The sequence below is a fragment of the Phalaenopsis equestris genome, unplaced genomic scaffold (genome assembly GCF_001263595.1).
Source record: "Phalaenopsis equestris unplaced genomic scaffold, ASM126359v1 Scaffold000240, whole genome shotgun sequence".
Classification (NCBI taxonomy): Eukaryota; Viridiplantae; Streptophyta; class Magnoliopsida; order Asparagales; family Orchidaceae; genus Phalaenopsis; species Phalaenopsis equestris.
The window spans coordinates 547,051-560,525 of NW_018164682.1; the positions used below are offsets into that span (position 1 = coordinate 547,051).

The window sequence follows — 13,475 nt, forward strand, 5'->3', positions numbered from 1 at the left end:
TATATATATATATATATATATGCATATTTAGCTTGCTTATATTTTTTAATGATCATATTTGATTTGTATTTGACTTATCTATATTACTGAAAAAGCCAAAAATTAGAATAAATATTTTATTTTTAATATAAAATTAAAAATTCTATTTACACTTACTTTTTATATAAAAATTAAAACAAGCTAGAAATTTTAATAAAAATTTTTTTTTTATAAAATTATTAGCAAGTCTAAATAAATGAACAATTGATTAAATTTCAATATAGCATATAGCTAGTTTATATCAAGTAAATAAAATGATATATAAATTATAAGTAAATTTTCTTACAGTCAATTAACATATATAAATTCAAATAAATTAGCTCATTAATATAAAATAGTAGATCAATTTTTAAATTATAGTATATTACTATTAAATATATAATTAAACAAATTTTAATTAATCAAAAGTTATTTAAATAATATATCATCTTCATATGGAACTTTTAACTATTTATTTGTTGAACAATAACGAGCTTGTTCGTGAACATAAATATGTGAGTTGTACTATGTTCAATTTGATTCTTTTAACATTTTTCGTTTTAAGAAATATTCAAACTAGTTCATCTACTGATTTGAAAAAACACGATCGAGTATCAATCTAGCCCAGTTCAAATTGTTCATAAGTGCATTGATTTGATTAGAGCACTATGTGTGTTTATATCTTCATTCTTCTATTTGGGTTATTTGATTTTAAGCAAACAATTATGAAGCACACTTCTATATTATCTCTTTGTACTTTCAAAGCCAAGCTCATCATCTCACTTAGCCATCATCATTTCTATCTTCCCAAAGGGAGCTTCCAACCTACAACTTCCCTAATTCTCTTCGTCACTATTTCGTTGGATTATAAACTTCCCTCATCCACTTCATATTTTCTTCTTGTTTTTTTTTTAATATAATTTATAAGCATATTAATTTAATATTATAATTTAATATTATTAAATATATAATTAATTAAATTTCAATCAATCAAATTATATTAATAATATATGATATTGATATAAAATATTTAACAAATTACTTGTTGAACATTAATGAGCTTGTTCTTGACCATTAATAAATGAGTTATATTATATTCAACTTGACCTTTGCATTTTAAAAAATATTCAAACTTCTTTATTTACTAATTTGAACACACATGATCGAGTATTAATCGAGTCAAGTTCAAGTTGTCCATCAAATGGACTCGTTCATTTAGATTTGTATGTGTCTATGTCTCTTATATTAAAATTATATTTTGCTTCATTCTTCTATTTTGGCTATTGAATTTTAATCAAATAATCAAGAGAAGCACCCCTATTCTCTCCTTATTTTCAAAGCCAAGCTCTTCATGTCACTTAGCTATCATCACTTATATCTTCCAAAGGGAGTTTCCACCCACAATATTCCCAATTCTCTTCTTCTCTATTTCTTTGGAATATAAACTTTCCTCATCATCTTACTCCTTATTCCTCTCTCTAGAAGGCTTTACTAAAAATCCTAGCTTCTCATATCAGTCTCTTTCATTCCCTAGAACCCTTACCATCATCATCGATCGAAAAATCCTATACCATGTTCTCACAAATCTATAATAATCTTCCTCTACAATTATGCAAATGTATACCATATTCCTAACCATTTCCATAAACTTTGAACTAAACACAAGCCAAAATTAGCTTATAAAAAAAATCAAGCATAGGCAAAATTTTCAAAAATGTTTAAACATGAGCCAAGCTCAAACACAAGCAAAGCTATCTTAAGCTTCAATTGTTTACACCTTTACTCATTACTAAAATATCTGCAGAAGTTCCCCATCAAGTATTCCCAAAGCCCACAACTATGAAACACCTAATCAAGCTCCTCTTATTTAACACAAGATCATGTAATGAAAGAATGAAACTACAATGAAAGGGGGCCTATAAAAAGCTTATCACCCTCTTTCTTCACACCCAAAACCCCCACCAATTCTCCCTCCCTTACCCTCTTCAAAGAAAAAGAAAAAAAAAAAAGAATTACATATTCAAACTTACTTGAAAGCCTTCCATGACCAAGAAAAGAGCACCTTATGTATATTTTGTTTTTGAACAATATTCCTGCTTGAAGTGGAGCTAATCATTGGCTGGAGAGACTGCAACCATTTCTTCTCCAATGGAAGAGATGTTCTCTACAAGCGAAGTGTCTGAAGCAGCATCATCTAAATTTTGGTTGGAGAAGATATCAGCAGCCACACTGCTGGAGTCTTCGCCGTCTGAGGGAGCTTTCAGAGAGTTCGAGTCATCGGTGGAGACCTCCGAGGTTTCGGAATCTTCAGAAGCTTGTTGGAGGCTCCAGCACATGATGCTGGCCGTGAAGACGAGGATCATCTTTGTGTTTACCTGCATTGACAGCATGCAAGTGGATTTTCAAAAGCACTGATTATAAGATGACGATTCATTTGGGGTGGGTGAATCATTTCGTAAAAGTGAACTGCAACATTTTGTAAAAGTGAATGTCAGTAAAATAACCTTTTTAAAAGCTGTTACCGGTCTTTAAATATTTCTTTTTTAAAAAAGTCGAGCAATATCTTTTTTACAAATCTAAATCATTGATCATTTGTGTGTTCATGGAGCCACACCATATCAAAAAATTCACTATGAATTTTTTTCACGGTAAATCTTACTTTGCCGTAAATCATTGATCGTCGTTTTTGTCACGTTAAATCTTTCTTTTGGTGTTAGATATGTAAATACATAAGAATTGTGTGGTATGTATGTAAATGCCCCATAAATGAAATATTATCGATATCCCAACAAACCCAAACATCCATCACCAAATTGTGTTTCTTAGGGGTCATTTGGCGCAGCTTATTTAAAGCTTACAAGTTTTGAAAACACGGCTCATGTGTTTGGTTTCTCCATTCGGATTGTGTATCGTGATACGTGCGTTTTAATTTGTATTAAACGTTGGTCGTGGGTCGAACCCTATGGCCCGCGTTTGGAGTTAAAAACTTACCTCCTTGCCCTCGTCGTCACGCTTTCGTCACCCAAAAACCTCCAAGCTATTCATGTCCTCCTCTCGGCGCATTCCGCTCAGCAGGCCACGACAAGGAGAAGAAAAGATCCAAGGCTCCGTTTGTTGACTTAGAATCGATATCCATGGAGTCTTCTCCTATCGACTCATCCTCTACCGCATCATTTGCGCCGTCGTCTCCGACTTTTTCTTCTCACTCCGATAGCGATCACTAGCTGAGAACACTTACAGTAACACAATTGGAGCAGCTCAAGTTGGAAGAAAAGGTTGTCGAGATCTACCGTGTACTTTTTGGTGCAACCACTCGTACACAAACCCTCATGTGAGTCCCCTTTCTTGATTATCCTGACATTTAAATCCTATTTTTTATTTTCTTCATTTTAATCTCAGCTCATTTATTATCTTCTTAATTATCCTCACATTTCCTCTTCCAGTAATCTGTTCACATTTTTTTAAACTCGTGTTCGGCTCGTTCAAAATTAATTATGTTTGAATTGGATTATGTTCAAAATTGCTCGTAAACTGTCTTTTTTCCGATCAAAAATTAATGTTATCATAATTTTAGTTGTAATTTTAATTTTTTTCCCTTTTTTTAATGATTTTTTATACACATTGTTAAGTGAGGTCTGTATCTTATTTTTTTTACTGTTCTGAATTATTTTTTGTTTCTCAAGTATCAAATATTTTGCTATGACAGTTATGTTGCTAACAGCATTACTGTACAGGGGCAGAATGGTCATTTATCCAGAAACAGCTGCAAATTAGTTGTTTTCAAACGCACAAACCAAACAGGCAACCAGCTTATTCTGATCAGCTACTGATCAACAGTTTATCTTGGCAGATTATCTGGGTCAGCTGCTTATTAGCAAATTATCAATAATCTGTAACTGCCCAAAATAGACCCTTAATCTACCGGATGAAGAGAAGAGCTTGGGTCTGCTTTTAAAGCTATTTTGACCGTTAAAAAATAAGGTGTTAATAAACCTGATCCTTTCCGCTCAATAAACAAAACAATGCATAAAATAAGACAAAAAATAATCAATAAATTGTTATTTACCTCCATTATATCTTCGGGCAACAGAAAGACAGAGCAACCAAGCTTTCTAGCCACACTGATTATGTATGTAGCATTCAATTTTTTCTCATCATCTGCATTTTGTAGAATGCAAGAGAATCAGATAATAAATAAGAGAACAAAAATCATCTAAATTTAATGAAAAAATGTATTGAATCTAATCTGAAATATGATTTAATTTGCATTATTACAAAAATAAGAAAAAAATTTGAAGCTTCTTTATAAATAGCATACCGTTTGCACCCTTCGTTACAAGGTTCCAGTTGACAACTCTTGGTTCCACAGAGCTTAGTAATTCAAGGAAAAATAATCCACTGGATAGGCTTTTATCCTAATGGGGAAAGAAAAGTAAATAAAGAGCATTACCAGTAGATAAATAGCAAGCGATATATCCAAAATTATGTACCTTAAAACTTTCAATTTGTGTAGTTCTGCCAGAGCTCTTGACTTTTCTATTTGCCCAATTTATTATGTCAGAATCAGTCATCTCCTTTCCTTGAGAGTGGAATCTCAGGTTCTTCAACAATTGCAGTATGTCAAATCTCATCAATTGCCACAAAAAAGCTGAAGTAATGCCCCATAAAAGTGCATTATTACTTCCATGTCTTAAGAAACCGAAATGTAAATTTATACAAGTCATATTAAACGAAATAAAAGTAAAATATAGCCTAGGAAGGCCAAAGAAATTAGTTTGGGACATTTACATGCATACCACCCAATTCCTATGTATTTACATATCTAACGCTTAAACTTTATTTTTTTACATTTATACCATTCAAAGCTTTTATATCGCATAACAAATACCACCATTTTAACATTTAAAAAAGTGAAATACACCTTTTCATAAATACACCTTTTCATGAAACCTTTTCATGAATAGGTAAGGTGGCATGTATGTAAAATTTGAAGTTTAGGTGTTAGAGATGTAACATAAGAATTGTGTGGTATTTATGTAATTCTTTCAATTAGATTTCATAGAAAACTTGCATATGTTCACAATAAAAACTGTGAAGAAGGAACAAAGTCGTGAAAAAAATTAAATAAATAAATAAAACCAGTCTATCTCTGGCTGGAGACAAGGACTAGGAATAACGAAATAATACAAAGTGAGAGAACAGCCCAAAAAATTTACATCAGTAATATGATAACAATGTGTGAAAGGAACCGCGGCCAGTTATGTAATGGAAAAGATTGTTTATCTTAAGGTTATGAGTGTGAGTCACATATTTTGCAATTATCATTTCAAATAAAAATGATAACAAGAGGGATGATATTGGTAGTTGGAATGGTGTAGTGAGAAGGGACTGTTTTGTTTCAGAAAATGATGGCAAGATAAAATTCTTCCAATTATGCAAAGAAAATACAAATTAGCTCAAAATTCTTCCAACTATGCAATGCAATTTAGTAACGAAAAAGAGAAATTTCTGGATCCCTAGTACGATCAGCCTTCAGGAGAAATACATTAGCTCACCGGATGCATTGTTCTTGCACTATTCTCCATTTTCCGTGTAAGGCCGCATAACTTATGGCTTAAGGAAATAAATTCTGAATTTTATTATGTCATGAATATTTCAATTAATATTCTTCATATAATATATAGGTTAAAAACCTATTTAAAATATAATATATATATCTGTGTGTGTGTATTGGAGTCATCCACCAAGAAGATAAAAGAGGAAGGATAGAATGAAAGATTAAAAATTGAAGGATAAAAATGTGTTTTTAAAGCAAAAAAGGAAAACATGAGATGAGTGAACCTTCCACTTGTAAATAACTATATCAAATGCGTATTTTAAAGTGGAATTTAAGAAAACTCACCAAGGATGAGCTTCTTATTTCCTTGAACAATGTCATTCCCTGCCACATTAACTAGAGAGAGTTTCAACTGTTTTCCAATTCTCACAACTTGATTGCAATTCTCTACCTTACGAAACGGCATCTTTATGGGGGGTTTTGATGCATGCTTCCAGTTAACTGATCCTGGAGACACTTTGTCGAGTACTTCCAAAAGAACCCATCTGTAGAAGTATATATATATATATATATATATGATCAATCAGCTGCATCCCGCCAAATTAAGACAAACAATAAAAAAAAGGTATTATTGCATAAATATCAGTTGAAACATTGCTATTTACAAAACTATCACCCAGATGACTTTTTGAACTATCAAGCCAATGCATATACGCATGCCAAAAATCAAACCATTAGTAATTTGATTAAAAGGAAACATATGGGTCGGGGTTTTATCATGAATTTTGACATAGATTCTTATGAATTTACCTTTCTCACACCAAAGCTTTCATATTTCCAAGTACAATATGAAAAATAGCACTCATTATTATCTTTTAATGGTCAAATTCATCTTTTTCATCCATAGGTAAAGTGCTATATGTGTAAAAATAAAACTTTAGGTGTGAGATGGGTAAATGCATAAGAATTGTGTGCTGCAAATGTAATCCCTAAAATTTGAGTGGGAATTTGGAAAATGGATAATAGAGAGTGTCGTTCTATAAATAGCGAGTTTTGGAGTGCTATTTATGTAATTGCCCCAAAAAAGCTAGAAAAAATCCCTACCCATTTCTCAGATCTTCGAATACACAATTGACAAAAGTAGTAATTCCAAGACTGTTGATCCACATCCTAAACGCTCTTTCTTCTCTAGATGCTTGCACTTCTTCAGGCATCATCTCTGCAAAGGACATCTTTTTGCTGCTGGTGGAAAGGCCATTCCTGCCAATAATACAATTAAATTTAGCTCAGGTTCAATCAAGCAATAAAAAGATGGGGCATTTACATGCATACCACTCAATTCCTATGTATTTACATATCTAACACTTACACTTTTCTCTTTAAATCTATATCACCCAAATCTTTCATATGACATCATAAATACCACCTTTTTAATTTTTAAAATGTGAAATACACCATTTCATGCATAGGTAAGGTGGTGTGTATTTAAAAATTGAAGTTTGGGTGGGTATTAGATATTAGATACATACAAATTGAGCAATATGTATGTAAATCTTCCTAAAAAGATATAATGAATTAAAAATGAAAATAAAAAAACAATAGGAGTAGTGTAAAAGTTTTAACATAAGCAGTATGAAGAGATCTACACTCAAAAGAGTTAGCACTAAAAAGGTGATTTCAAAGTAATTATTCCTATCAAACATGTTTCGTGAATGTTACACGTGGTAGCAGAAAGAACAAAACTTCTGAGTCAAGTTAATCCTTATTCACTAAAGGCTTCTTTTAATTTTTAACAAAATACTAATACCCCTCTAATAATTTTTTTAATAATATCATCATGATTAGTCTTATCCCAACTATTTGAGATAAGTACTATGAAACCTCTTTTTCAGCTAGCATGTGTTCTGTTTGACTGCAAAATTTCACCTGAAAATCGAATTATGTACTACTTAACTCTAGAAGTGAATAAATTGGAAGTTCTATACATAGTTACATGTTGAAGCAACTTGTTATAATATGAGAAAAAATGGTAAAGAACCAAACATTCTAACCTCTGATGAAATATTTGTGCAACAAAAGCAAGATTGAGGTTTGTTGATCCTTCAACAATGTCTGTTGGAGTTAAGTATCGTTTACAGTCCATTTTTTCTGCATGGTCAAGCACAAGCTTTGCCCTTTCGGTTGAATCTTTGGCATCTAAAGTGTCAGGAGAGCAATGCTCTGGGGAAAGAACATTCAGAAGGTATGCATACGCCTCTCCATCCTGAAATCAAAGACTTGATACTGTAAGTTGTAAGGAAATGATAACTGTCACACCACTATAAAAAATTTAGAAAAAAAAATCAAAAAAACTAGACAGCATGACGAACAACAATGTGTGAGCGCACACCCAAAAAAAAACAAAAAAGCAAAAAAAAGGGAATATTTAGCACATAATTCTTATGAAGCACATAATTCTTATGAATAATTCTTATGAATTTACATATCTCACACCCAAACTTTCATATTTACATACAGGAATGTGGACAGCAGATGTAAGATCAGGAATGTGGACAGCTTTATTGACTAATGCCTGCATAAACACAAGTCTCTACTGATAGACATGTGCAAAAATTTATCAGTAATTAATAAATTTAATCTGATAATGGGAAATCATAGGCCAATCAAAGCTGAAGTAAAGACACTGAGGTACTCGCCTTCTGCTTATCAAACATGTGGCCTAAGAATCTATGATCCTTTATCAATGATAACTTACAATAAAGCAAAGATAACATGCATGTTTTCATATCTACAGCAATTGTTTTGATAAGTTTTAGCTGAAATAATTAGAATTATATTGTTGAATTAGAATAATGATATCTGGCATGAGTACATTATCAAGAAATTCCTTCTCCAAGTTGATAAGCGCATTTTTATTTACCTTCAAATCAGAAGAGAAATTTGTTACAGGTTTCTTATAACCAGCTTTCTGGAGATGAAAGTTCATCCATTTAAGCAACATCTTCTCAGGCGGTAAATTCAAAAGCTCCTCAATATCCTGTAAAACCAAAACAAAAGGGTAACCCGTGATAACAATTCGAAGAACTGAAAACTGATAAAATACAAGAGTGAGAAGCAGCTGACGTTGTACCACCTTGCTATCATCTACCAGCTCCACCAATTGAGGCATCTTCTTTAAGTTGAGATCTGCTAGGAGTTGTATCTAATAACAAAAAATAATATCAAGCCTGTATTCTCTCAATAACTCACGAAACACATACAGATACACATAAAATGTTCAAATTGTTTAGTCCACCTCAAAGGATAGAAAGGCTACGTTCACTTGCGCAATTCCATAAACAATGGGTAACCTTTCAACTTTGAAATGAAGATTTTTTCTTGTCAATTTGGATGCAAATAAAACAAATTTTAATATTTACCTTGATAATTTGAGAAATTAAACCCAGCACCAAATGAGGCTGCAAAAGGGGAAAAATGGTTAATAGATGGAAAGAAAAATTCCAAAGCATGATAACTCCAACTAGAAAAATTGTTGTGCCCGATGCATAAAGCTCCCAACAATGTGAGCTCTGGTAAAGGTTGACATATGTATGCATTGCAGAGAGCCTATTTTTGCCACTTGAATTTGTGATCTCCACAGCACAATGGAGTTAACTTAACCACTCCTGTAGGACCACCATTCTTGCAAATCCCAAATAATTATAACTAAAAATTTTATGTCATGCAATTTTCTTTAAATCTAATTTTTTTACAAAAAACTAGAGCTAAGAATTTCATGTCAGAAATTTTCTATAAGACTGAGTTTAAAGGCTGGTTTCGTAGCACAGCAACCACCTTCGCTTGAACAATTCAAATAATCACCATAAAAATTTTATTCAAAACAGAGGAGAAAAAAACACATTTTACAAAATGTGGAATCAAAAGACCAGATGGCTCTGGTAAGCATGGATAAATGCATTTCAATGAATCCATCCGCAAAATTTGTCATTAATCAAAAAAAAAGCCAATGAATGCTCCACACTCCACATCAAATTAAGAAATTTTGAAATTGTGAACTAATTATTGCTCAAAAATGGACGGCTATGATATACACCAGACACTCACAGATCTTGAATTACTTCATCAGCTATAAGAGTCATAATAAAAACAAACTTGAAAGAAAGAAACCAAAAAGAATAAGATTAAGAAAATACAATATTAAAGCTTTGCATTAAAAGTGGAAAAAAAAAATTTGAAAGATGATTATCATTCTAAGACAAAGTGGAATTGGAGAAACTTACCCTCCCTTCAATCAAGTCTTGAGTCCCAATGTTAACTACAGTGCACCCAATGGCTTTTGCAGAGTTGAGGCAAAGAGTGTGGTTTTCATTCCTCTCCCAAGGATTCATCACCCTCTTTGTATTGATCGCCCTCTCATCTATCGTCCCCGGCACAGCAACATTGATCAATTTACTAAAAACAAACATAAGAATTCATCAATGATTATAATAGCAAAATCCACACATTATTTGGCCGCCAATCTAAGAACTGCAAGTGAATGGGAGGTCATTAGTTTGCATGAAATCATAATAATGCACTTTAGCTCATTTTACAAAAGGAGATTTAAGATTTGCTGATACAACCTCAACCAAAAACAACTTACCAGAGGAGGACGCCATCTTTGACTAAGTTGAAGATTTCATTTGAAGCCGGGTCAATTGGTAGATATGTTTTCAAATATGGGTCATCTCGAAGATAAGCGTTTATATGAGCCACATAAGAGGCTTTTTCTGATTCATTTATAGTGTGCAGAAGTGTGGTGGTGGAAGCCTTCAAGAATGAAGATGGACTCTTCGAACCACCCAATTTCCCTGCTGCTTTTGCTTGCACATTCAAACATTCCTGAGCAGCAATTCTAAGTCATCAACCCTAACATTCGAACGATAACATACGAAACAGAAAACGAATCTGAAGCTAAGAAACAACTCAATTCAATACCCGGAGAAATTGCTCGAACTCAATCTCTTGATCAGTGTCCGGATAAGACTCTTCTAAGATGGAAGAAATCTCCTCTTTAGTGATCAAATCCTTGATGCTCTTGACTTTCGCCATGGCAGGCGGCAAATCTCTTACTCTGACATGACCATGCTCCCTCTTTACATATATGTACTATCCGATCCCAGAACATTCAACGCAAACAATCAATTCAACAAACCAATAAGAAGAAACATTCAATTTTCAGAGCTGGATGAAGATCATTGGTTGGGATTGCTTACTTTGGCTTTGAGGCTTCGAAGTTCCACCTGCGTAAACTGACTCTGAAGCCACGGATCAGACACAACCACCCCAACAAATCCGGCCATGTCTATCACCCAAACAAAACCCTGATCGAAACCCTCCTTCCAAAGACGATTTCAGATCGCAGAAACTGGAAAACGAATGCAAATCAAGAAAACGATGATCCAAACACCACTCCACTCAGCCGCGATGGAACTAAAAATCACAATTTCTCCGTCTCTCCTCCGTTCCTTCCTTGCTTCCCACTCCAATTCACCTTCTTTTCACAATGCTTTCTCCTCGTAACCAGATTCCGTGTGAATCGGAGACGGAAGGCGATGTAAAGAAGAAATCTGAGTAAATATGGAGCGAAAAAAGAAACAAAAAATTCCTTTTTTTTCTTTTTTTTTTTAACCGAACCGCGGGGGCGGTGCGAGGTAATGAGCAGAACATGTTGCCCTCTTATAGCCGCCCTTGATTCGCAACCACGACGGGTTTGGCTTCATGGAATTTCGTCTGATTTTTTACATTTTTATATTATTTAAATAGTTTGCAGAATTACGTAATTTTCGACCTGATTTGTTGACTTTATGCTTTAATTATTGGACGTGAGGTTGGCTTTAAATGACACCATGATATAATTTCATATGAATTTATGGTGTGTTTGAGACAGTTTATTCGGTGTCGTAGCCTTTCGAAAATACACCTAATCTATTTAAGTAAACTGTATTTTGACAGATTATGTATTTTCAAAACGCTGGAAATAGCGTTTTCACACCGCACATATCTAGGTGGGGTGGCAGCTTTCTGACTGAGGTCTGGTTTTTCCAAAAAAAAATAAAAAGTTGTAATAGCCACTATATCTAGCTTATCAGCAGATTATTCGATAGATTGCAGCTGCCCCAAACAGACTCTTAATCTAAAATAATTTGGTTTAAATTTTGATTATATAAATTTTAGAAAATTTGCCTGCATACCACATCATAATTCTTATGCATTAAGTATTCATATTTCCATCACGTAAATTTTGATATTTATATTTATAATATTTTGATATCATAAATTTATACATGAAAAATATGTGCCGTGCTTTTTAAAGCGTACGTTAAGGATTTAAATAATCTGTAAATAAATAAATTATTTTTTTCTACTGAGTTTGAGTTAAAAAATTTTAGCTGTGATTATTAGATAGAGGTTAAATTGACCCACCAACCTACTGCAAATTATATGAATGTCTTATACTTAACTTTATTACGTTAGTTTACGAGTAGACTTTTATAATGATTTTATATTTTACATATATGTATCATATTTTTATTCATAAATATGTAAATATGTTAGTGAGTTTGACTCAGGTTAGTCATGTCATCGTGTCATGGGCTAGTTGAGTTCCAATCAGATTTTCAACCCATTTGAACAAATGGGTCGGGTTAAAATAATATCGGCCATGTCGGGTCATTATCAGGTCTAACCCAAATCCTTTAACCCGTGAAGGCCAGAATGAATGGGTGGGTAGAGTTGTTGGCATTATAGCTGGGATTAATATTTTCACTAATCGGGCTGCATTTTATAAATAATGGGCTTTATCGTCTCTAATTCCACTAACTGAAAATTTTGATGATTAGGAAAATTGGCCCAATTAGATAAGACCCGACCGGCAGAGTGTTACCGTAAATAATGTGATCGGTCTAATTATTGCATTTTATCTCACGCTGTTTATACAAAAAAAGTGAAATATTTGTGTATGTCTTACGTAGAGTTATGTGCATATTAGATTATTGAGAGGGTACATGTAGGTTACACTTAGGTTACAGAGAGACTTACAAGAGGTATAACCAAAGTGTAACTTACATTTACCCTCCGAATAATCTAATATGTACGCAACTCTGCGTACGTCTTATGTACGCAAATATTTAAGGGGCATTTTCTATGTATTTACATATCAAACATCTAAATTCTACTTTTTATATTTACATCATTTAAATATGTTATATCACATAAAAAAATATCACTATTTTTACTTTTAATACATTTTTGCATATGTATAGATATGATGGCATATGTCTAAAATTAAAGTTTTGATATTAGATAATTAAATACATAAAGGTATGTATGTAAATCTTCCTAAAATTAATTTATTTTAAAATAAATGTAATATAAAATTTGATTGATTAATCATTTGGGTTAATTAGAGTGTTAATTGGGAAAAATAATTGTTTTTTATGAGGCAGTGAATGATGGATGGGTGAATTCATTAAATGAAGTCTTCTTTGATGGTTAACGTGGATAGCATTTGAAATTAATTAGCTTCGCATTTAATAGTAAAGAACAATTAGTGCAATAAAAGGTGATTAGTTTGTTGAAGTTATGCATAAGAAATGGTCATTGGATACTAATCTCTAAATTAGCATGATTTCCCCAATTCATTTAAACGTGAGATCGGATTATTTGATAATAAAACAATTGTATCTTACCAAAAAATGTCATTGACAAACATCATTTAAATTATATGGAAAACTTAGCTAATAGAATTCTAATTTTCTAAACCTTTTAAGAAATATTTACATAGATATGACACAATGCTTTTGTATTTGCATATCTATGTAAATTTTGATATTTATACTTATAAAATTTTAATGTCATA

General features: G+C 32.5%; 1 protein-coding gene across 1 annotated transcript; it reads right to left on the minus strand.

Annotated features, from left to right (window-relative positions):
* Positions 1–1,725: 1,725 nt before the first annotated feature.
* Positions 1,726–11,250, minus strand: LOC110023982 (fimbrin-5-like). Its single transcript, XM_020723662.1, has 14 exons — positions 10,831–11,250; positions 10,553–10,723; positions 10,218–10,456; positions 9,856–10,027; positions 8,995–9,033; positions 8,709–8,777; positions 8,496–8,612; positions 7,627–7,838; positions 6,680–6,835; positions 5,921–6,120; positions 4,509–4,666; positions 4,337–4,433; positions 4,085–4,176; positions 1,726–2,393 (listed from the first exon to the last, which is right to left on the minus strand). Exons 1-14 carry the CDS (start codon positions 10,915–10,917, stop codon positions 2,127–2,129), a joined length of 2,076 nt encoding a protein of 691 aa, XP_020579321.1. The 5' UTR covers positions 10,918–11,250; the 3' UTR covers positions 1,726–2,126.
* Positions 11,251–13,475: the final 2,225 nt, after the last annotated feature.

What these genes read in the sequence shown, in the direction of transcription:
- LOC110023982 (XM_020723662.1), bottom strand. Translation starts at nt 10,917, where the DNA reads ATGGCCGGATTTGTTGGGGTGGTTGTGTCTGATCCGTGGCTTCAGAGT. An exon ending in AGCTGGTAGATGATAGCAAG is followed by an intron (nt 8,613 to 8,708) that starts GTGGTACAACGT and finishes TTGGTTTTACAG; the next exon opens with GATATTGAGGAGCTTTTGAA. An exon ending in TGTAACGAAGGGTGCAAACG is followed by an intron (nt 4,177 to 4,336) that starts GTATGCTATTTA and finishes TACAAAATGCAG; the next exon opens with ATGATGAGAAAAAATTGAAT.